Source organism: Mauremys reevesii, linkage group 4 (assembly GCF_016161935.1).
Source record: "Mauremys reevesii isolate NIE-2019 linkage group 4, ASM1616193v1, whole genome shotgun sequence".
In the NCBI taxonomy this organism is placed as follows: domain Eukaryota; kingdom Metazoa; phylum Chordata; order Testudines; family Geoemydidae; genus Mauremys; species Mauremys reevesii.
Genome location: NC_052626.1, coordinates 71698021 through 71722967, shown reverse-complemented (window position 1 = coordinate 71722967; position 24947 = coordinate 71698021). Strand labels below are relative to the sequence as shown.

The 24947-nt window shown below is 41.7% G+C and overlaps 1 protein-coding gene and 1 long non-coding RNA gene across 23 annotated transcripts in view; one reads left to right on the top strand and one right to left on the bottom strand.

The window, feature by feature from the left end:
- The window catches only part of MADD (MAP kinase activating death domain), a 117532-nt gene that overhangs the window by 50676 nt on the left and 41909 nt on the right, over window positions 1-24947 (top strand). For 9 of the 22 annotated variants that reach the window (XM_039535104.1, XM_039535108.1, XM_039535103.1 and 6 more), the window contains 8 exons: window positions 4513-4719; window positions 11656-11709; window positions 14693-14793; window positions 15147-15230; window positions 16329-16487; window positions 20566-20674; window positions 21452-21514; window positions 21911-22031. In XM_039535104.1, the coding sequence (XP_039391038.1) occupies window positions 4513-4719; window positions 11656-11709; window positions 14693-14793; window positions 15147-15230; window positions 16329-16487; window positions 20566-20674; window positions 21452-21514; window positions 21911-22031 (898 nt within the window). The remainder of the gene's footprint in view (window positions 1-4512; window positions 4720-11655; window positions 11710-14692; window positions 14794-15146; window positions 15231-16328; window positions 16488-20565; window positions 20675-21451; window positions 21515-21910; window positions 22032-24947) is intronic. The other 13 variants (XM_039535122.1, XM_039535115.1, XM_039535119.1 and 10 more) reach the window with 8 other exon arrangements.
- The window catches only part of LOC120403674, a 77252-nt gene continuing 56082 nt past the window's right edge, over window positions 3778-24947 (bottom strand). The window contains exon 5 of the long non-coding RNA XR_005597656.1: window positions 3778-3903. This is a non-coding gene — a long non-coding RNA (uncharacterized LOC120403674). The remainder of the gene's footprint in view (window positions 3904-24947) is intronic.

The following is a 24947-nucleotide window of genomic DNA, read 5'->3' as shown; positions in this document are numbered from 1 at the left end:
CAGGTACAGTCTGCTTCCATTCTTCTAGATGAGCCTTTCTCTCTCATCTCACCAGCATTGTTTTAATCTAGTCCAAATTCAGTCTTAACCATTTGCTCCCATCCAGGTCCAAGCCTCAATTAGGCCCCGAGAAAGCACAAAGGGAATTTGTATTTGATAAAAAGGTGACTGTGCTTAATGTTGTTCTGTATGTTGGTGGTATAGCTGACGAAATTGAAACAGAGGAACAAATTCACATTTGACATCACCCTGTGTCTGAAATTTGATAGAGGTTTTTATGTTGTTTTTAAATTATCCTGCTGCTTCTTTTCTTTTTTTTCTTTTTACCACCAACTTAACAATGGCAATTTGGATTTGGGTATTTTTTTCCCAGGGACTTAATATCATTGTTTTGTACCATCCCCAAACAGAGAAGAAAAATCTTTAAAATGTTTGTTAAATGCACATAAAATATAAAAAAGTTAAAACATTGAAAACTTAAAAGATTAAACCTCCCTTTTAGCAGTTTCCCTTATTTTTGCTCTTTTTTTGTGTAGAGCCTTTTAAAGGGAAAACCCTTACCTGTCAGTAATCTCACATGGTATTAAGTGTCCTCAGAGGGGACAGAGTCCATTTTAGGTGGTATCTCTTAATTCTTAAGTTCTGTTGCTAAAGTCTGATGTGTGTTAAGATAAAATAAGAAAAACACACACAAAAGAGGAAAGAGCAAAACACAGCTTCTGTCTCTGATGCTTAAGTTAAATTGCTAGAAGACCACTGATCACATGAAATGATCCAGTATCCAATTAGCTGCTCTGGGACCCTGACTTACCCTGGGAAACATTTGGCTAATTGCTCTTTCCTCTGGCTGATCTGTTGTAAGTAAATCTCTCACCTCCAGAGTGAGTTGCTCATTAATGCTTTTAGTTCACCTCTCTGGCCACAGCAAAATGTTGGAAGATTAAATGTATTCTGACAGGATTCTTATTTGACAGAAGGGAAATGGGGAGTAACAGGAAAATGGTAGAAGAAATAATATGGAGGGAAGAAATTGACGTTTTAAAGAAGAAGTGATAGTACTACCCTTAGGTTTACATCTTAGGAATTGCTTGAAACACAGCCATAGAGGAGGTGGTGATGTATTGTTTCCTCCTCTTTTCTGGACACATGGTGGGGAGGGATAGCACAGTGGTTTGAGCATTGGCCTGCTAAACTCAGGGTTGTGAGTTCAATCCTTGAGGGGCCACTTAGGGATCTGGGGCAAAATCAGTACTTGGTCCTGCTAGTGAAGGCAGGGGCTGGACTCAATGACCTTTTGGGGTCCCTTCCAGTTCTGTGAGATAGGTATATCTCCATATATATTATCAGGATCAGGGAAAAGAAGGCTCTACAGTGTGTTAGTAAATCCTTGGTCTCAGCCCATAGTGATGACAGCCATACAGGTGAGGCAGGTTAATGCCCCTGTCACAGATCCACAGGATTGGTGCTTTGCCCTCAGTTTTTGGACAGTCTCTTTGAGGAACCCTTTTAGCGTGCCTACCCCCAAGGGATCTCATTCTTCCTTTAGGGTGAGCAACGAAGCTGCACCATCTCTTGACTGAGCTATCAGGCTCCAGAACTCCTGTTTTACACCATGAGCTCTGCTCAGTGAGTTCAACTGAGAGAGACTCCTGGTAGAGACTTCACACTTCACTCACAGGGACTAACATACCCAGTCACTATTTGCAGTGACACCCCAAATAGCATTTTCAAAACAGAGCAGGCTATATTAGTCAGTTGGAACACAGCACTGGAAGTCCTTGGATTAGCATAGAGAAATAAAGGTTAAAGCATAGTACATTCTGGTCAAGCCACAATTCACCAGCCAAGCTGTAGTGAACTCCATAGTCAGGCTCGCTCTCTGACTTCCTTTCTTAGTCCCAGTACAGAGAGCTCCAAGCGTCCTCAGAAGTTAGCTGTTACTCCCACTCTATCCTTTGTTCTCCAGGGAAGGCCATGCTGAGTTCACAGCCCCCCAGAGTTTCCCACTGTTGATTCATGTGTTATTTGAGCTGGTGTCTCTTTGGACCCCTTGTTGATCTGGATCGGAATCAGCCAGTTCCTCAATTACTCTATTCATTCCACCCAGACAGGGAGGTGAGAGACACGCGTCTCTTGGGCCATGTCTATACTAGTGAGCTTCCAGTGGCACGGCTCTACTGATGCAGCTGCGCCGCTGTAAGATTGCTTGTGTAGCCGCTCTGTGACAATGGGAGAGAGCTCTCCTGTCAACATAACAAAACCAGCTCAACGAGCAAAGGTAGCTATGTCGGTGGGAGAAGCTCTCTCGCTGACATAGCGCTGTGCGCTGTTCACTTGTGGCAGTGAAACTGTGTCACTCAGGGATGTGTTTTTCACACTTCTGAACAACATAAGTGTTGCCGATATAAGTGGTAGTGTAGACGTGGCCCTAGTCTGCCTCGAGAGCGAACTTAATTCCCTCCCCCCCTCGGGGTAGCAATGCAAAGTATGGAGAGAAACTGAGGCATGCATAAGCCTCCTAAAAATATTACAAAAAATTCTCACTTTGTCACAACTCCTCAGAAAGGCAGTGCCCAATACAGTGCCTTTACAATCAGACTTCCTTTCATGTTGTAGCAACAGATCGAAGTGTATTTAACAAATCTGCAGCCTCAGTAGGAGCCTTGAACATCCCTATTCCACATTTCTTTTTGTTCAGAGAAATTCAGTTTGTCATTTCTTTGCTTTTCTTTAGTGCTTCCTTACTTTTAAGAATTTGATGTCATTTAAACCTGTAAACATGTTCATTCTGTCTGCACCTTTTGGCCTTTTGGGACAATTTGTGACTTTAATTAGGGGTAGGATTCAACAGAGTATATCTTTGGGGAAAGGAAAAAGTACATCCTTGTCATCTCATTGGGTTAACACTGAAACTTAAAGATGACTGTGAACATAAGAACATAAAAACAGGCATAATAGGTCAGACCAAAGGTCCATCTAGCCCAGTATCATGTCTTCTGACAATGGCCAATGCCAGATGCCCCAGAGGAAATGAACAGAACAGGTAATCATCAACTGATCCATCCTCTGTTGCCCATTCCCAGCTTCTGGCAAATGGAGGCTAGGGACACCATCCCTGCCCATCCTGGCTAATAGTCATTGAAGGACCTATCCTCCATGAACTTATCTAGTTCTTTTATGAACAGTGTTATAGTCTTGGCCTTTACAACATCCTGTGGCAAGGCATTCCATAGGTTGACTGTGGGTGTGTGGAAAAAATGCTTCCTTTTGTTTGTTTTAAACCTGCTGCCTATTAATTTCATTTGGTGACCACTAGTTCTTGTTAGTTTTGTTAACTGTTTTACTATTAATCATTTTATAAGAAACATCCAGCTAATTTGTTTATTCCATAATTTCTAACTATATCCCATGCCTGGCTAGGTGTCAAAAGCCCTGACTTCCCCCTATACAACTGCCAAAACCTGCAGCTTTGCCCCATAGTATTTTAATTTAAATGAAGCTGTACAGACTCTCCAGTTTGCTCTAATTCAATCACCATTTATTGGGCTGATGCAGGAATTACTTGGTGAAATCCCATGCTCTGTTTTATGCAGGCTAGACTAAAAGATCATAATGGTCCTTTCTGTCCTTAAAATCTATGAATTTATGAACTCGCAGGTAGTCAGCTGCAGCTCTTTCAGCATTTCCTCCTGCTGATTGAATGACATCGTCAGTACTTTGCCCAAGATTTGTATTTGCCAACTCCAACACAGAATCCACAATGGCAGACCGATTTCCCTTAATGTTACTTATTTCTCTTACATCCGTTATTGTGAGAATTCTTCACAGTAATATAAACTTGATGGTGCTCCAGAGGTGGTATTCTCGGTTGATCAGGCTGCTGTCTCACCATTCTGAACAATTCTATGGGAAGAGACCTCATAGTTAATGTGTCAGAGGAAAAGAAAAAATTGTAAGCATCTAAAGCAGATAGATCAGCCTGGGAGTAGGTGTCCCATCATCAGTGCTGTAGTCTTCTCCCCTGTTGTTTCACTAGTGTCAGACCATCTGCAGACCATAGTGACCTGTGAGGACAATGTTGGATATGGGATGTCTAGGTTCCAGTCTATTAGCACTTGTGAGTGTTGTTAAGTCATTGACAGAATGGGCCTTCACAGATTTTGAAATTCCTCTGGGTTTCACCAAACTGACAGGAGCTGGGATTGTCCCTGACATCAAACTGAAGGAACCAATGATTTGACCATGGAAAATACAAAACAATTCTGGCTGCTCATGGGCTTATCTCAGTCCCTGCTCTTCGCAGTGCTGCTGATGGTGAAATTTATTTGAGTCTCTAAATCTGAGAAATGACTGTTTTGCATTCATGCTGTCTTAGGCACTAGGCTTTATTAACACCATCTGCCCCCTCCTATCTCCCTATTCCCCTTCCTATTTCTGCCCTCCCCCCACTCTCTTCTTTCCACTGTCTTACACTTTTTTCTGCTTCTCTTCTTGTTCTCCTTTCTCTTAAAGAACCAGAAAAAAGAAAACGAAGTCCAACAGATGGAGCAGCCACTCCGGTTGGCAAGGACCCTGGTTTAGCCATGAGGGCAGAACCGAAGCCTGCAATGAAACTGCCAGTACCCCAGCTCATGCCAAGGGTAGCAAGCTCTGCAGGAAAAGGGACAAGGGAGTTTGACACAAGGAGTCTAAAGGAAGAAAATTTTATTGCTTCCATTGGTGTGTATTGATGTGCATGTGGAATGCAGGAGGAGGGGCTTTTCCCTAGCATTAGGTTCTGCTTGCATCCTCCCCATTTTAACACACTTGCCTTCATTGCTGCAGTAACGTGCTTCATTCACACCTGGATCACAAGGACCAATCATACCTGCTCTTCTTTCACTCGTGGAGGAATATTTCCCAGGGCAATTTGTTTTTTGAGAAGTTTTCATTTTAAACCCTTTCCAAATAACGTTGACACTTGATAAAATCCTGAGCGTGTTCCATGGCTGACACTTTTTGGGAGTCATAAAATGACTTGAGGGAGATGGCCACATGATTCTGGGGTCTGCAGGACTTTGGAAATAGCAAGCACGGTAGGGACTAAATAAAACAAAAAATAACTGTCATTCTTTACTATAACTGAGAGAAAGTTATCGGGGGTGTGTATGCCAATAAAAATAGGGATCAGGGATCTGCTAATCATGAACAGCAAAATCCTTAGAAAGGAATTTCACTGCCTGTACATTTTAGGTTTCAGCTCTTCAACTTCAGTAATCTGGACTGATGGGTGTTTCTTCCACATCATGCCAGGCAGACTGCCTGCCTACCTAAACAGCTCTTGCAAGGCTGGCTATTGGAAATTTCTCCAGTCACCCTTTTCTTTAATGGGGAGAAAAATGAAAAGACAATAACTAGGAAAACTAGCAGGTATATTCCAGTCTCTGTTTATGCTAGCTGAAAAGATCTTCACTTGGTCAAAAAACAAGATTTAGGAAGGGTCCAGATTATTGTATCTTTGGGTAAGAAACCTGATAATCAAATGGGAAAATTCCTTTTTCTTCTCCTCATTTCCAGTAATGGGGACTGATAGACTGGGTTCTGAGCACCACTATGTATAGCTTGACAAAGGGAGGCCAGGTTTTACAGGATCATTGTACAGAGGATTTATCCCAAAGGTAGAGTCTGATGAGGCTACCACATCCAGTCTGCAGTGACTTGTACAAGGTGGAGAGAGTACCAGATACTCATATGTCCGCACCTATTTAGTCATTCTCCCCTCCCACCACAATCTCCACCCATATAGTGGCCAGCCTTTGGATTGAGTCCCACTTAAGGGATGCTGAATCCTTGACCTCTGACCTAATATGCGTCCTTGATTCAAGAGTTGATCCAAGGAGTGATAGCACAACTGAAGGCTTTCAGTTTACTTGGAAATCCCCCAGGGAAATAAAAAGTGATCTTATTTCTATGATTAAACTATAGGGGCTTGAATGCCTCCAAGTTACATTAGATTCTTTTTTCCTCTGCAGAAAGAACAAAAGGAAGATTTTTTTAAAAAAATTTTTTTTTGATTCAGCTGGAAAGCTGGGAACTCAGAAAGGTGGAAGCTCTTTGCCTGGGATTCTTGATGAGAATGAAGAAGAATCATTGACAGGACAGCTGGCTGTCCTTTCCTGGCTGAAACTTGCACACAGGAGTGTCAGAAGGATCAGTCAATCCATGTTTGCAACATGACTTAAAAGATGTAGTGCTACAGAAGTCCTACATTTTTTTTTAATTTTAATATTTATTATTGAAACTGTTCCTGTCAAAAAAGCAGCCATGTGTGCGCTGCTAATTGTTTAAAGACAGGGAACAGGTTAGCTTCTAACTATGCTCCTGATAGCCTCAATCTCCGCCACCTGTCTTTTCAGGTATCAGAGGGGTAGCCATGTTAGTCTGGATCTGTAAAAGCAGCAAAGAGTCTTGTGGCACCTTATAGACTAACAGACGTTTTGGAGCATGAGCTGTCGTGGGTGAATACTCACTTCATCGGATGCACTGACGAAGTGGGTATTCACCCACGACAGCTCATGCTCCAAGACGTCTGTTAGTCTATAAGGTGCCACAAGACTCTTTGTGTCTTTTCAGGGTATTTGATGCAAGAAGGAATGAAGTAACTGGACAAGAGTCTGGATTTTTTAAAAGAAGTCAGCCTGAAAAGCTGTCCACATGTCCCTTGTAGAATAGCCTCTAGGTGACAAGTTTTACCTTGTCACTAAAGCCATGTTTTCTTAAAGTGTAGTTCTACTCTAAAAGGTGACTGTAAATGTGGCATTGTAGGGTTTCATATTTGTCTCAGACTTTATCTCAGTTGTGTTCAGTTTACAATAAAAGAGAGCCCTGTAGGCTCATCTGGAAATCAGGCTAGGTTCTTAAATGATCATGCATTGTCAATAATATTAAAGGTTTTATTGGACAAATTCTGCTTTCGGTGACACTTGTGCAGTTCAATGGCCTTCCGTAGCTTTGAGCCAGCATAACAGATTGGAATGTCTTAGGAGCTTAGGTGAAGAAAACAGATTAATGTCAGGAGACATCAGTGAATGCTGACAGTGTTAAGTTCTAGGGGGAGCTATCAATCTCCCAGTTGGCACAATTTGCCTCTTAACCAGCCGGCCTGGATGTTTAGTTTTTCATAATAGGTGAATTGACTTAAACATATGAAATGGCTTGTAATTGGCTTCAGCAGAGCTGTCGTCTTCAACCGAAGTTTCTTGGTTCTTCTGTGTTTCCATATAAGAAACAAAGGATGCATTGTCCAGACCTGTGAAAAATGGATTGAACTGATTGAAGAAATAAACATCTTTATTTCCAACCAGGTTATATGCATCCTTCCCTCAGACATGTTACAGAGTGAGATTTTGTACTGAGTGAGATTCCAGAACTCATCAGCCAAATAAATTGGCATCTGTGACCAGTTCCTTGTTTGGATCTGCCAAAGGAATTCCACTGAAGATATGTGCTTTCTCCATTCATTACTCAATGGCTTTTTTTTTCTTTGTTCAAGAGAGTAGGTCCTAAGTTTTCGGTTCCCATTTGGATATTAAGGATGTTAAAAACATGGGCCATCTTTTTGGACTATGGAATCAGTTGGAATATGAAATAAGTCTCAGGAGATGATGAACCAGTCTTGTGGGGGAGAGAGCTAGAAATTCATCCCCCTAGTAGAATAGAATTTCGTGATGTCATATGTGCCTTGCTGCAGAAGATTTTCTTTTGAAGACTTTGTTTCTGACACCTTAGCTGTGTCTTGCTCTTCTCCATTGGGCTAGTTTGTTCTGCAACTAGTCTACCCTGAATTTAAATTCATCTGCTCCAACAGCAATTGCTTTTAGGCATCCTGGTCCACCTCAGTGGGAAGTTGATAAACTTTTTCCTTTCACTTTTTAGGATCAGAGATTAGATTACCCTTTAGATTTTGTCTCTGGTTACCACACAGGCTTTCACCACACAGTTTTTCTCTAGTGAAGCTAACAAACTCAGATTAGATGAGATATCTCCTGTTCTGGACTTGATCTGCAGGACTATGTTGGATGACTACCTAGATATATTTTTGGCGATCATCTTGCATACAAGTAAACCATTCAAAGCTGCCATGGGATTATTGTTCCTTTTTGATCTTTATGGAAAATATAAGAAGATACTCAAAGGGGCCCTGGAGGTACATGACCAGAGTTTAGGTCACAGCCAAGCTTTTGACTGTGTATTTAAATTCCTTATGAAGTCATGCATAGACTGTCTTCTCTGTCAAGTCAGCTCTTTTTGGGGGGAAGAGGCTTTTTTTTTTTTTAAATTTAGTGAATTGTTAAAATAAAGTATATGGAAGTTTTGGTGATAGTTACAGCATCAAGATATATAAAAGCCGCTGAAGGCAAATATTATAAATAAGCCTCTCAGTAAAGCAAATCTTGTTGTGTAGGGGAATTCTGAATAACAGAAATCTGCTTGCCTCAGTCTTAAAAAAAAAAAAATAGGGGGAAAAAGGAGGATAAAATAGATCACCAGAATGAATGGAATGTGTCATGTACAGCACCATTTCCTGTCTGCTGCCCATATGCATGCATTGTTAATTGGTGATGGAACCTGACATCTAGTAATAATGGCAACTAATTAGATACAGTTCTTATGATATACTACAGGTAAGACAAGCAGGGGACAACAGAACTTCTCAAAAATTCAAGGGGAACTCTTTCCAATGTGAACCACTCTTGTGCCCTTGACCTTTCTCAGAATAGTTGTCTCCATTTAAATCTTCAAAATGTCTTGTATTCAAATTGATGTGTTCTCCATCCCTAGCAATGGCAAAGCCTATTATCATAGTTCTTTCTGTTTGTGTTTGCCATTCTTCTGTCTAACTAGGAGAGTGGTAGCTTTTTCAACACAAAGTGGGTCTTTTCTTTTTGTTTTGCATTAATACTTTAGACAGGAAATCTCTATAAAGGTTGTGGGGTCTGGGCCTCTCTTGCCTAATGGAACACCAATCACTTACATGTTATGAGATTTTGCATTACTTACTACCAGTTTCAGGCATCTTCCCATACTGTGCCTTCACTGGAATTTTGATATGGGGAGCATTTTTAAAGCCAGTAGCTAGCACATTTCTCCCTTTGCTTTTCCGATCAGGCTGTTTCTCTCGCTGAAATACTTTCTAGCTTTCTTTCAAAGGAAACGTGTGTAGTTTGCATTCCATTGGTTCTAGCCAGTCTTTGACAGACCTTCTCACTGAGTCATTTTGGAGGATTCCTGGCCTGCAGAGAGCTCTGAGATGGGATTGGCAGGTCAGGACCTGCTTCTGAAGACTTCACCATGAAGAAGTTTTTGATGCATTTTATCTTTGTTTTTACCTATTTTATTTTCCATCTTTGTGTGTTGCTGGCCCTTAATGCTGTCCTGGTAACCATGACAGGGAAGACCCAGAGCAAAAATGTTCTCTTTATTTTCTGAAAATAGGGCTTCCTCAGGATATTTTCTTTGGCTTGGCTCCAGGCTGTACCGCAGTAGAAGGCTTTTTGATATCAAGTGTCATTACTAAACCTATTCAGAAGGACAGTAAACCAAGGTGAAAACTGTCTAGTGTTTTCTGAAGTCTTGGACTTGGAGTATTTAATATTTAGAGACCCACTGGACTCCTTGCAATTTTTTGCAAAGGGGAAAGACTTTGTACCACCCAGGCAATTTAAGCTGTCTGTACCAGATCCTTCCTGGCTACCTTCTCCTTCTATTCAGGTTCTTATGCCATGCCCATGCCTCTGAATTTCAATTGCCAATCTCAGATTTATCAGAGGACCACCCCCTTTCTCTGCTAAAGAATACTTCACAGTATAAGCTGAGGCTGTTTTTAGATGCCATGAAGCCCTTTGCTCTCAAAATCCCCTTTTGGATCACGCTAAATCTTAACATGTGCCATAAACATTCTAAGAACTGATGAATTGGTAGGTAACTCAGGAAAGATACCCTAGTAACAAAGCGTTGCTGTTCAGGTCCCCAACCATCACAGAGTTGAAGGCTTTAAAAACTGTGAAGCAGCATTTTAAAAAAAGCGTATAGTAAATACACTTCAGAGAAGGCCAGTTGGTGTGCTCAGCCATGGGAAACTGCAGCCAAGCCTACAGGATACTGTTTAACCTGGAAAAAGTGTCCTGTTAGTTTGTCAGCTTGTCAGTGTGGAGGAAACACCCATCAGTCACGATTGTCATAGCTAATAAGCAGAAATAAAACCCATTTGTCTAACAGCCATGTTCCCAACACTCACCCACTGCTATCTGCCTCAATCACTGTAGCTTATCCCCCACGGCAATTTGAAATCTGGGGCCTACGAAATGTTGGGGAGGGAGATGAGCCCTCCACTGGAGTTGTAACTTTATCCCTTTGATGTTCTTGTATATCGTCATAGACTTCCTCACCAACTTGTTTTTTTCTTGATTTAGAGCCTGATTCCCTTACTTACCTCCATCTGCAAGGTCTGGATGGGTTTCCTGCCACACTTCTATCAGTGCTTTTGATTGAGCAGGTTTCACTGCAGAAAAGTAACCCTCCTCTCTCCTTTCTTCCTCCCCTCCCTGCTCTTACAAGAATTGAGAGTCCTGCCTGTGTAGCATTCCCAGCCTCCACCATCCTAGGGAGACAGAGGGAAAGCTCAGCATTCAAATGGGGGGCTCCAGTATACCAACTTGTGATGCTGCCACTGGGCCAGCACCTGGAATTATTTGATGTTTCCAAGCATGAGAATGAATGCGTCTCAGCTGCAGAATCTTGGTTATAGTGCAGGGTGGTGCTTCTATTTTAGGTTTGAAAAGGAGAGTGTATGCACAGACTCAAAAAAACCCCAACTTTGACCTCTTCATTGTGTATTGTCCTTGGAATCCTCTCCATGACAACTGTGACCTGCCTCAAGTCTTTGGGGTAGCATTTGCCATAACTGGAATCCTGATTTCTGTTTTTTCTCCTTCCATTTTTCCATTTTTATATCTTTTATTTATTTATTTATTTATTTATTTATATATATATATATATATATATCCTGGCCAGAAAAGCACCTAGGACTGGCCTGTAGGTGGAGCTCAGCACTTATGAGGATACTGTCAATTAAAAAAAATCACCTATTTATTTATTTTTAAAAAAAATCTTTCTCTGTGGTGTTAGTAATAAGCAAGATTACTGACAATGGAAAGTTTTTAAAATGCAATTTCCGTTTCGCCAGGAATGCTGTTTCTTTTGCGCATTTCTTTGACAATGACATTGCGTGAATATTAAGTTTTGTGATAACCTAAATGTTGGGGATAAAATACCCAAATGTCCATCTTTAAATCAGCCCTTCCTAAGAAAGGAGATGAGCTCTGCTGGGCAGATTTGGTTTTAAAAACCATTTTTGTTTTTGCTCAGCTGATTCACTGTGTTGGATCATCCCTAATTTTTGAAATCCCATAAATAGGCAATGATGCTGCTCTGTACTCCTAACATTGATTTGTTGTAGAATGGTGTTAATCCTTCACTCACTAGTTGTCATTAATTTCTGATTGTTTGGAGGTACAAGGGTGGGTGGGTTGTTTTGGTGGTTTTTGGTTTTTCATTTTTTCCTGTCTGACCAGCCTTTGACTCTTTCTCTTTTTCTCCTGCTTGCATCTTTGGTAGAATTGTGGAACAAGCACCAGGAAGTGAAAAAGCAAAAAGCTTTGGAAAAACAGAGTAAGGAAATGATGAAACATAGAAACTGATTCCCCCAGCCTCCCCATAACTGCCAACTCCCCAGGCCTGGGGTGAGTGTGCACCCATAGCACATGCTCTTTTGCACGCACAACAAAGTGTTCAGGTAAAATCCTGCACCCTAGGGCAGCCTCAGTAGGTCAGTGTGCCCTGGAGAAATCAAGTGCCCGTGTTTCTCTGTGCAAAGAGAAAAGAGGAGATGTGCTTTCTGCTCAGTACAAGGCCTCCCTAAACCACCTCACCACTTAAAAAAGTAATTGGAATAAATTTTGCCATGAAAATCCAGCTCCTCTTTTTAGAAGGTAGTCAGGCAATTTTGTCTGACAGTACCTTTACATTAACAGCAGTTTGTGTCTGAATGTTGTGGTGTGAAGGGCTCTCTGTTCCTGCAATTCTCCAGCAATGGCAGATTTATGTTCTCTGGTATCAACTCCCAGTAGATTATTTCTGATTGCTATTGAACTGCAGGATGAAATTACTTTGGGGAAGAGGAAATATGGATCCGTGATATGTGAAGAATTGTATTTAGTGCCAGTGCTAGCTAAAAACAAAATGAGGATAAGTCTTTCCAATTAAATTTTCTGGGAAGAATTGTGAATTAGGTAGCTGAGGCCTCTTTTAGAGTCTTCACCGAGCTTGATTTTTATAATTATCAGCTATAATAGTTTTAGAAATAGATGTGTGCTCCTAACACACACATACTATAAAACTTTCTCTCCGATATACAGTCGGTGTGGGTGTGTATGTATACACACCCAAACACACACGCGTCTATGACTGATTTATGTCCACAATGTGATAGGTGCTTACCAAACATAAGCTCTGCAAGGCAGGAACTATATTCTCTTAAAATGGATGAGGGAAAGAAAAAAAAAAGACAGACAAATAACAACCCAGTCTTGTAAAGACAGACAAATAACAAACCAGGAAAGAACAAACAGCCAAGGAGGCTGGGTGGAGATTGGTCACATCCTGATAAATTTTAATGGCACAATGTTTTATATGTAACAAGCATGTGTGTCTATATAAATATATAAAATCAAAACACAATATATGTAGTGGCAATAGTGTGATGAATTACATTTATTATGCTTTTAATATTTCAAATCTAAGAACAGCTCCCATCAGCTGTAATTACTTTCCAAATCAATTTGCCACAAGTGTTTCCTAATTTTTCCCTTAAAAAAAAAAAAAAGAATACGTGCCCAAGGCCCATGACCAAAAATAGATATTCTTGCACTAATGATAGGTTAAAAGATCCCATATCTCATTACCACTCAGGGCTAGAAATATAGTACCTTTGTACCACTGGAAATAGTAGATTTTTCATTTTCCAGTGTGATATGCAACAGTTGTGACTTTCTAGGGCTAGAAACAAGTTATGAATAGAAAGGGTATTTACTTAACTGAGGTATATAGAATGTACTTTTTTGTAGTTTTTCCTCTCCATTTGAGTCCTGGACACTGATTTATAGTAACTAAGACATCTGGCTTTTTATGCAGAGGGTTACAAAATATAGTACCAAAATATTTTTTTGTATACTACATAACATTTCTGAAATATACTTTTGGCAAAATATATAGAGAATCCTTGATGGGGTGGCAGTCTAGAACATGCAAATATGTACAGCCTTTGGGGTGGTCTTCACAGCTAACTTTCAGCTTTGCTACTCATGAGTAATGTCATCCCAAACTCATGCCCATAAATCTTTATATACACCATGTATATTATCTCTCTCACACATGCTTCTTTCACTCTCTAATGTTAGCACTGTTTGGTGATAGATATCTAACATAAAAATGCTCTTCTCAGTTCCTAGTTCAGTATCGTTGCAGTGTAAGGTATTGCTGAATTGTTTGTAGAGTTACTGGATATTGTATCTATATGCATCATGAGTATATAAGAAAAATCCTCCAGCTGCTTGTCATGTGTCCCTGTTACTGAACAGTTGGCAGATATGGATATGGCAGAAGTGTTGCGTTCAGCCTCTTCTCCCTTCTGAGCTTAGTGGTTACCTGTATATAATCTGTAGCATATTCTTCTCCTGCCTCCTTACTTCCATTGCACAGTGCTTTCCAAATCCTTCCTCAGGCACACGCGCTGTTTCTCTCTCTTTCCTTCTGTCATCCCATCAGAGGAGGGGAGAGAAGATGGCTTCAGTATTGCATGGGGACCTTAACATAAAGCTTTTTATCTCATTTCTGTTTCTCTTTTCTTTTTGGATGAAGTAGGCTAGTGAATGCATGCCTTCAGACCTGCTGAAATTCTCTCACAACTGACCTATGTGATTGCAAACTCTGGAGCGCCATTCATTATGTATTCATATATGTCTTAAAGTAACATGCAATATTGTAATTTTTTCCAAAAGCATCTCACTTGACGCTCTTATTTGTGTGGCACAAATTACTACCGTCTGCTCTTTGGCTGCATGGTCATACCATGTATCACTTGGTTTAGGAAAAACTACTGGGGTAACAACTGCTGGCAACCTAACAAATTCAGCACAAGAAGACAATCAATTAGTTGTACAAAAAATGACACTGGCAGTATTAATAAATAATTAGATATCAGCTGTTTTACCAAGAACAAAGGAAGTGGCTTTCCAGAGTTGAGTAGTGACTGCTCCGCATGTTTGTTGTAATTGGACTCTGACACCTGTTTGTTCTGTCTTTCTGTCTCTTTTGAATGGATACCATAGGTCTTGCTGAGAGGTACTGTTTACTGACAGTCAGTAATTAAGACTGTTGGACTGCTTCCTCGGGGCATTGTGAGACACAAAGTAGCACTGGAAGGATGGCAGATGTGACCTGCTGGGCTTTGTTGTTGTTTACAGTACTAAGGAACTAGAGAACAAGAAGCTCTGGCTTGTCTTCCTGGTACTGTTCCTGTTCCCAGTCTAGCATCTGCCTTAAACCACAATGCCTTTCCTTGTTACAGTAATGAATGTCTTTTCCTTCTCTCCAGGGTCAGAAGGTGTGAAACACTTCTTTGATCTGGGAGAGACAGACGAGAAAAAATCCCAAATCAGTGCAGACAGCGGCCTGAGTTTGACATCAGGCTCTCAGGTCAGTGTCTTTATGCTTCCATTGCTTATTTGTGGGCAGCTTTCTAGAGTTTGAGAGAACCTTTCAAGTGCTCTCATTTGGTGAAACTCTTCTCCTGTTTGGTGCTGGAAATATTTGTCTCTGCCTCAGTCACATAGCTTTCATTTGAAAAGGTATTGCTGTATCTGACAGGCTGGGGGCAGACTGTCCTTTCGACTGGCTCCACACAGCAAATATCTGAGGCCTGCAGTTTAAGCTTCTCTAAGAGAGAGGCCCCAAAAGTAGTGGTAAATGTTGTCTGTCACTCTTGATAGAAATTATAATATATAACATGGATTTTTTTCTTCCTATACCCTTTGTTTGTCTGGTTGCAGAAGAGTGATTTGGACTCTGTTGCCAGTGCAGGGCCAGCTGTTATGATCCGAAGCACAAGCCAGGATTCTGAAGTTAGCACAGTGGTAGGACATGGCCAAAGTGGAATCTTGGTGTACTTAACTTTTTGCAGTGGTGGAAGAGTGTGTATAGAACGTGCATGCATGTATTTGTGTATGTGGGTTGCGTGTATTCTGTTTTGTCTGCATTCTGTGTGTTGTCTGCTCTGATAGTGTCTCCATAGTGTGTTCTACCTGTACAGCCTCTGAGTGTGTGGTGTGCATGTGTACCTTACATATGGACATATGCTCCTTCTGTAGGCAAGTATCCCTCGTGTACGCGGTGCTCTTTGCTGTTGGGGGGTGTTTACATTTTTCTATTCCCCCTATGGTTAATGTTGTTGTGAAAGTGTTAGATTGCAATCACTTTGAAAACAAGAGCTCAGGCTGATAAACATTTGTGTGTGTGTTGGGGGGGGGGGGGGGGTTGTTCACAGAAGACGCAAACCTGTAACTTTGGAGCTGCTTGAGTGTATAAAGAGTGTCATAAACTTTCTAAAGTTACATTCTAGAGCAGGGGCACACTTGCAGCCATTTATATACATATACATTTGCTTGTAATGGCCTGTAGGATCCAAATTTGGGTAGTTTTATCTCTTCTCTTTTAATTAAAAAAAAAAAAAGTAGTAAGGAAATGTATTAGGTGAAAGGGACTGAACCTTCTCTTGGGTACAATTCTTGTCTGATATTCTCCACTGTGGGGACCCTGCCAGACGAGCTTTCTAGCTTTCTTTTCTGAATTTCTTTGAAGTGGAATTTTTATAATCTAAATATCTAACTCTCCATGGCCCTGTTTCTGACCTGTAAGGTGGTGAGGTCTACTGGGATAGGGAGAACAACCTAGCTGTCTGTGTCTAACTTGAATGGGCTCTGAGATGTGTTAACTCAAAGGATTTTTAAATGTCTTTTCAAACAGTCTGCTAATATTATCTCTTTCTGTAGGGTAGGGTTTGGTGGGAAGGTCCTGTGACACAGGATAGAAATGCAGTGTGCTGCTGTTGGGAAGAGTGGGCCTTGGAGTCTTACTCAGCTTTAGGGTGACACTCTTGACATCTCTTCTCTCCACAATATCTTGTGCTAATGAAGAAAATAAACCATTCTAAATTGCTTTGTTTTCCTCCATAGGTTAGTAACAGCTCTGGAGAGACATTAGGAGCGGACAGTGACTTGAGCAGCAATGCTGGTGATGGCTTCAGTGGGGAGAATGGTGGGAACCTGACAGGATCACGGAACACTGTATCAGACAGTGAAATTGAGACAAACTCTGCTACTAGCTCCATCTTTGTAAGGGCACATTTGATTTTCTAATGAAATTTTGTATAGGACTTGAATAGGTGTAAAGTGGGTGAGGGATCATAGTATTATGGATCCTGGATCCAATTGCAAGGGCTAATCAGCACTGACAGAATTCTGTAGTGTATTGATACCGCAGGTAGAAGTTTTTTGTGGATCTCTGAACGCTTCCTCTCAAGGGCCTGCATATTATACACTGTGTGTATGGCAGGCTTACTCCTCACTCTCGTACTATGGGCACTAATAGTATTTAATTCCCCACTCTCAAGATATGCTTCTCAATCAAGCTAATACTTCTGCAGTCTCCCCTCTCTATTTATATTACCCTTGATGGTAGAATGGCTTTATGCAGCAAAGACAAAATGATCCCTTATTGCATTGAAACAGCTGCTCAGTGTGGGTGAATGGTGGCCCTCCCTGGGTTTAACAGCTGTTCTGTAGTTTTTAAAACACTGTTCTAATAATATCAGAATGTCAGTAGGGATTTTCTTTAAATACCAGTTCCTAGTTAGCAGATCTGAATTGGCACTGAAATTCAAACTATTAGCCAGAACATGTTTATCTCCAAAACATATGCACTTTGGGCATAACCGTATCCAACAATGTAAATAGATTTCTCTTGGTGCATTTATTTACATGACTTGGCTAAACTGGCTATAACACGCCTATGCTGTTCAATTAACTTCCCAAAAATTAAACGTGTAGCAACTTTGAAAGACTCTTCCTTTGTTATGTGTTCAAATAGGATCTGTCCCCCCTCCGGCTTAATGTCCATCATTAGACTGTAAAACCTTGTACAAAATGATTTATTCTGTTATATGCAGTGATTAGAATTGTTCATATTACATTGGGGTTGTGGGGGATGATATTTAGTTACTTCCCAAGCAGTGTGTGAGGATTAATTATTTAATATTTGTAAATTGCTAAGTAAATGTCAAGTATTATATGAATAGCTTGGTAAGACATAGCTAAGAGTATAAATGCTGTGTGGGAAAAGACTTACAGAGGATGATGCAAAAAGTTTCACTAGGGGTAATGAGATAACATTCAGTTAATGGTTACTTTTGTAAAGGATTACCATAAACTTGACATCTATGCAATTGAAACAATTAGCTAAAACAACTTTCAGGTTCTTCTTCAAGTAGTGTCCCTGTAGGTGCTCCACTGCAGGTGCGTGTGTACCCCATGTGCCTTTGATGAAAGATTTTTTCGGTGGCAGTGTCTGTTCAGCCTGTGTACACCCCTTAAACATCCTCATGCCCTGCACCGAGACTGCATAAGCTGCACAGGCAAATTGCCCTCAGTTCCACCTTCTCTCTCAAAATGCTGGTCATACTGTCCACCCGACCTGGGAGTTCTTTGCCTCAAGGCTTGGCTCCTGAATGGTTTGTGGGAACAGAGACGTCCTGTTCTACAGAGGTACAGCAGGTGTTGTTAAACAGTAGGAAAGGATCCACATGAAATACTTTTAAAAAATGGAAGAGATTCAACCATTGGTGTGACCAGTGGTATATTTCCTCTGCTCATTCTTCCCTCTCCGCTGTTCTCAACTACCTCCTGGAATTGAAAAAGTCAGGATTATATCCGAGTTCTATGAGAGTCCACTTGGCAGCTATAACAGCTTTTTATTCACCAGTTGAGGGATTCTCAGTGTTTGCTCATTTCATGACACTGAGGTTTATCAAGGGGTTGAGGAATCTTTCCCATCAGATTAAAGAACCTACTGCTGTATGGGATCTAAACTTGATTCAGTGGCCATCACCTCTGTCCAATGAGTTGGGAAAGTACAGACTTTAATGGCAGACCCCCAATTACAGTATATTTCAAGGACAAGGTTTTACTATGTCCACATCTTAGGTAAAAATTTAATGTGTCATCTGAATTTCACATCAGCCAAGTCATCCATCTCCTCGTTTTATTTCTGAAACCACGTCAGACCAGAGAGAATGCTATCCTGGATACATTAGATGTCAGGTGGAGGTTAGACCTCTGTCTGGACAGAATCAAGCCATTTAGGAAGTCTTCCAGACTGTTCGTACCAATTGCTGACAGGTCCAAGGGGTCATAATTTCTATCCAGAGACTCTTTGGATTTCTGGATATATTATTTTGTGTTATGAATTTGCCATTATAAAACCTCCTCCTAGAATGTTAACCCATTCCATAAGGTGTGTCTCTACCTCTGTGGCATTACTCACATGCTCTGGGGAGATTTGCAAGGCTGCAACTTTGACTTTGATACACACCTTCAAACATTATGCAGTGGTCCATTCTTCTAGGTCAGATGCTGCCCTTGGGGAATGCTCTTAAAACTTGGATTCTGCTCCAAAGCACCCCGTTCCTGCTGAGTGTACTGCTCAGTTGTCACCTGAAGTGGAGCATCCATAGGGACACTACCCAAAGAAGAAGAGGTTACTCACTTTGTGCAGTAACTGGAGTTCTTTGAGATATGTCCCTCTGTGAGAGCTCCACTACCTGCCCTCCTTCTCCTCTTGGCATTTCTTTGGAGAGACTTTTGCAAAGGAGAAGGAACAGAGGACAGTTCACCCACACAGCCCTATATAGCCTTGATGTGAGGTATGAGGATGTGTAGGTGGCATGAGCAGGCCGAATTGGCACGGTTACCAAAAATCTCCAATTGAAGGTGCATGGTGCACATGTACACCTGAAGTGGAGCATCTGTAGGGATACATATCTTGAAGAACTCCAGTTACTACACAAGGTGAGTAACCTCTTCTTCTGTACCAGCCCCTTAGTCCCCCAAACTGGTTTTGTGGTTTTACAAGCCCTTTTCTTTCCTGCTCCCCTATTGTTTTGTAAGAGTCTCACAAAATGGGAAACGGTGATAATGACTCGATGCAAAGTGCTGTCAACTGAAAAAATAGTGAAAAATACATTTAAAAAAAAAATTGAGTTACAGGAATTTTAGATGTAACTTGTAATAGCAGGTGAAAAAATTCAGTTATGTTTGGTTTTTGTTAAATTTGGTGATATCCCTTGAGGATGAACATCAGGAACGATTTCACAACAGTGAGACCTGCCAGACTCTGGAATCTCTTAAAGAGGTGGTGGATGCCCACTTGCTTCTCTCATTTTTTTTTTATGGTTTGACCTCATTCCCCTTTGACCTCTCAGGGTGACCTTTAATGACCTCCTTTTCCAGCCTCTCTATCTGTCTTGAACAAATAAAATTGTGTCTTCATCTCTACTTCCTTTACTTACATGTTTACAGAAGTGCTTTTGCTGAACTTGGGGATCATCCTGAACTCCATCTCAATCTCTTGCCTCATTTCGGAGCTCTCATTTGCCTCCGCTGTCTCTAATATTGGCATTATCCTTAGCATTACTTTTTTCTCCTTTTTGTACATTTTGGGTCTGTTAATCTGCTTATTGCCCACATACACCATTGTTATAATTTCATACCTTATCAAATCCTAGTCCATGTGTTATCTCCAGTTGTACTATTACATTTCTCTCTGCTATGTCCTCAAGTCCCATTTTTTCAAACTGTATTGGTATAAAAGCTGCTGTACATGTTCTCATATGTACATAGCACTCCAGCAATGTAATGGACATCCTCAAATGACTCTACTGGTGGTTCATTTGTTTTTCTGGTTCTATTTAAAATTATTCTTGTTTTTCAAATGATCCATGTACTTGTATTAGCCTTTAATAAAATGTTGTCATTCTATAATCTTCTGCTTGCTTCCTCTCATCCTAGCTCTGGCCACCTTTGTCCCTCCACACAATCTTGTCTATGTTGGTTTGAGAACCTTCTGTTCCATCCTGGACAGCCATTCTGTATTTCTGCACCTTCTCAGCTCCCCATAATTTTTCAAATGACATCCCAAAACATCTTCCTTCTTTGCTGAACCTGCATAATATTTCTCTCTCCCTCTAACTATAGGCTCAAATTTATTATTTAGCTCTGTAAACTATTTGGGAAATAGATTGTATGAAAGATAGTTTGCAAACTAACATGGCTTTATACTTGAATATGTTGTAAGATACAATCCTACATATGGCTGTTAAATTAGCCTTTCTGATGTCTGTCTCCCCCTATTTTTCAGGGTAAATCTCAAAGCCTGAAGCACAGTGTGAAGGATATCCAGGGCAGCAGCCCAGGGAGAGCTCTGGAGGATGTGAGCCTGCGGGTTTACCTCTATGAAGGGCTTCTGGGTAAGTTAATTTTTTGGGAAGCTGGAGAAGTCGTACACAGAGAGTAGACTGGAGCTTGCATATTCCAATTAATGGCATCCAGAGATTCTGTTCTCAGGGGTACATTGCTTTCCACATTTGAGGCAATAAATAGAATGGCACTTCAGGTTTTGTTTTTTGGAAGGAAGTGGAGGATTTGTCAAGGGTAAAAATAGTAAGGGAAGATAAGTGAGAAATTGTAGTTAGCATAAGGCTTAGTGTGCTGAGCCCCATGCTGGCATATCCTTGAGTATGAATTAATTCTGGAATCCTGAGAGGAAAAGGTTTTTAGCTAGATAAGTGGGTTTTTAGCCTTTTTTCATTTGAAGACCCCTAAAAAGAATTTGAATGGAGGTGCAGACCCCTTTGGAAATCTTAGATATAGTCTGTGGACCCCTGGCTGAAAACCATTGTTCAATGGTAATGACAACCTGTTGCGAACACCTTAGACGTAGTCTGTGGACCCACAGGAGGCCGCGGGTTGAAAACTACTGAGCTAGATAATGTGTTGAAGGCTAAAATATATTACTGTTCTGTGCAGAGTTCAGCCTGAACAGAGGGCTACTGCACTCTGAAGATTCACTAGCCCTTTGCTAAATGTTTCCTGCAATAACGAGCATATTTTTCTGCGAACTCGTTTGATCTGAACTTTGCATTAATCAACAGCTCTCTCTCCCCTCCCCTCTCTTCTCTTCCCCTGTTTTTCATCCTCTCCCTTTCTCTTTGCTGCCATGGTCCTGCCTGCTCGGAATTGTGCAGGGAGGGATAAAGGATCTGTCTGGGACCAGTTAGAGGACGCTGCAATGGAAACCTTTTCTCTAAGTAATAATTTCTTCTTTCCACTTCTGTGTGTTTGCAGTAATATCTTTGCTCAGCACTCCTATGCATTGTGGCCTGTCCTGTTCACTTCTTTGTGAGCTGCACCATCCCATTGTGGGCAGTGTTAACTTTAGGAGGAAGGTGTACACTCAAGGGACAGTTACGAGATTGCTCCTTATGTCTGAGGTTTGGGGGAGATGCTGTCAGAGTGTACTATAGATTAGGATAGGAGAGTGTCTTTTCTCTCTCTGTTGTGCTCTTGTTTGTAATTTTAAAAATGACCTTTTTGCTGTGGGTTTGTTTTGGCTTGGGGTGTCTTTATGGAACGGGAAGAAAGGAGTTGATCTTCCAATATCTGACTGGAATGAGAGCTTAGAACTCTTATTTAATATTGCCTAGGTAAGGAGCGCTCAACACTGTGGGACCAGGTGCAGTTCTGGGAAGATGCTTTTCTGGATGCTGTGATGTTAGAGAGAGAAGGAATGGGAATGGACCAGGGACCTCAGGAAATGATTGACAGGTAAACTTATATGAGTTCTTTGGCAGTGTCTTTTTTCCTCATTGTTTCACGTTGGGCTGAAGCAAATCCAGGGTATTCACAAGTTTGATTTAATTATGTGTAACACATTTACTACTACAACTGAGTAGACCTCATTGATATAATTGATTCTCTCCTGCACAGTCTCTCCCTTGTATGCTCCCGCATCATTAGCTTAAGGCCAGAACAAAGGTTTCTTTAAAGTTCAGGGTGACTTGACACTTCTTGTTAAATGTGGAATCATAGAAGTGTAGGACTGGAATGGACCTCAATAGGTCATCTAGTCCAGTGGCTCTCAACCTTTCCGGACTACTGTACCTTTTCAGGAGTCTGATTTGTCTTGCATACCTCTAAGTTGCACCTCACTTAAAAACTACTTGCTTTACAAAACTAGACATAAAAATACAAAAGTATCACAGCACAGTATTACTGAAAAATTGCTTACTGTCTCATTTTTACCATATAATTATAAATCAATTGGAATATAAATATTGAACTTAGGTGTCAGTGTATAGTATATAGAGCAGTATAAACAAGTCATTGTCTGTATGAAATTTTAGTTTGTACTGACTTCGCTAGTGCTTTTCATGTAGGCTGTTGTAAAACCTAGGCAAATATCTAGATGAGTTGATGTACCTCCTGGAAGACCTCTCTCTACCCCTGGTTGAGAAGCACTGATCTAGTCCAGTCCCCTTCACTCAAGGCAGAACTACGTAATGACTAGATCATTCCTGACAGGTGATTTTCTTACCTGTTCTTAAAAACCTCCAGTGGTGGAAACTCCACAACCTCCCTAGGCTTCTTCCATCTTGTCTTCTGTTTTGCCATATGTACCTTCTGGCTGCATCACGGAGTGGCACCACCTGGGCCTCAGATTGTGGGTTTGAGGCCCGGCACCAAAGGCCTCCTCGATGTTGGTGCATCCTTCAGCATTGTAATTATCGTGGTGGCAGATCTCTTCATCAAGCTTGGTACTGACTCGGGTACTAGTGCCTCTCCCAATACCTGGTTGGAGTGTCTGTCATTCAATTACTGCTGATGCCTATTCTCCAGTCCTCTTCAGCACTGGTGCCGCCCTGATGTAGAGCTTCAGATGAGTCTGTTTGTTTGCTCTGTTGGGATTGGCTCCCCCATTGCCACCAGAGAACCTCCAGGAATTCTCAAGATCCAGGTCATGGCCATCCTCTCCCTCATCCCTGGGTAGGCACCAGAGATTGCCCTCAGATCACCATCAGTACCAAGATTGGCATCTGTCTCAGTCAGGACAGCAGCTACTGGCTACCAGTGTCTTATCTGTATGCCCAGTGGTCTCCTTGGAATGCTCCTCAATCCCTGGGGTTCCACTCCTCAACCCACGCCAGAGCAAGATCACTAGTCCCAATGGTGGCTCCTGCTCCCAAACCTTCTCAGCACAAACTGTTCTGACCGTATCCAACATGACTCTTCGTCAGTGCAGCACAACAGCCCCTTGTCTTCTCCATATTACTCTACAATGCTGGAATCTTCCTCTTCTGCAATATCTGGGGATTTTAAGGCGCATCAAGACCCCTGAGGCATATGGCTGCTACCTTGGTATCCAGGTGGAATTCCTGCAGGAGAATACGCATAAACTGCTGGATATTCTCCAATCATCAGCTCCAGGAAGAGTAGCCCTCCCAATAAATGAAGCTGTCTTGGAACCTGCAAAGGCTTTCTGGAATACTCCAGGTTTATTGCCTCCCACTGTGAAGCATTCAGAGAAGCTATACTTTGTCCCTGTGCAGGGTTTTGGCTCCCATCTATCTTCTAATTTGCTGGTGGTAACTACAGTAAATGACAGGGCATGGCAGAGGAGGTATAAGTTCACCCCTAAGGACAAAGAGTCCAAGAGGATGGATTTAATGGGGAAGAAGGTGTATACCTCCTCTTCCCTGCAAATGTGCATTGAGAACCCACAAGGCATTGCTCTCTAAGTATGACTTTGTCAGTTGGGCAGCCATGTAAAAGTTAGTGGACAAGTTCCCAGAACCCTCCAGGGAAAAGTTTCATGTCATTCATTGCGAAAGGCCATATGGTGGCCAAGACCTTGTTGCAGTCAGCTCTGGATGTGGTGGTTGCCACGGACAGAATTATGGTGTTGGTTGTGACCATGAGGAGTGCCTCATAATTGCAGAATTCATGCATTGGTTCCAATGTACAGCAGACCTTTGAGGACTTACTGTTTGATGGTCAGGTTTTGTTTTCAGAAAAAATCAATGAAATCCTGCTCTTTTTAAAAGATTCCTGAGCTACTTTGTTATTTAGGAGTGTATATACTCTGGCTGTGAAGAGGCCCTACTATAGCAGTCAGCAGCAATACCACTCAGCATTTTTTTGGACAGTCCTCCCTTCCTGTAAAGCAGCAGGACTGCTCTCATAAGGGCCATAGATCCCAGAGGCAAAGGTCCTCTGGTTTGAGATTTAACCAGCCAGCTCATCGCCATCCCCACTCCACCCCCAGCATGCAGCAAGTGTCCATTTTGACATGTGTGTCCAGGACAGTGAGCTAGTAGTAACCTCTCCTGCTCAATGCTCCACTATTTGGGGACAGGCTGACTTGTTTTTATGAAGTTTGGGACTCAATTACCCCAGACAACTGGGTCCCAAGCACTGTCAGATCAGGTTATGCCATACAATTCCTCTCCATCCCTCCTCTCTAGCCCCAGACCCCGTCCCTCTTCAGGGACCCCTCTCACAAGACACTGCTCCTTGAGTGGGTTCAGTCTCTACCGGCTTTGGGGGTTGTAGAGGAGGTCCCCCTCCAGCATCAGGGACAGGGATTCTACTTCAGTATTTCCTGGTTCCCAAGCCCAGTGGAAGGATGGCCTCTATCTTGGACTTCCCTGAGATTCTGTGCGGTCACCCTAGCAACTATCCTCC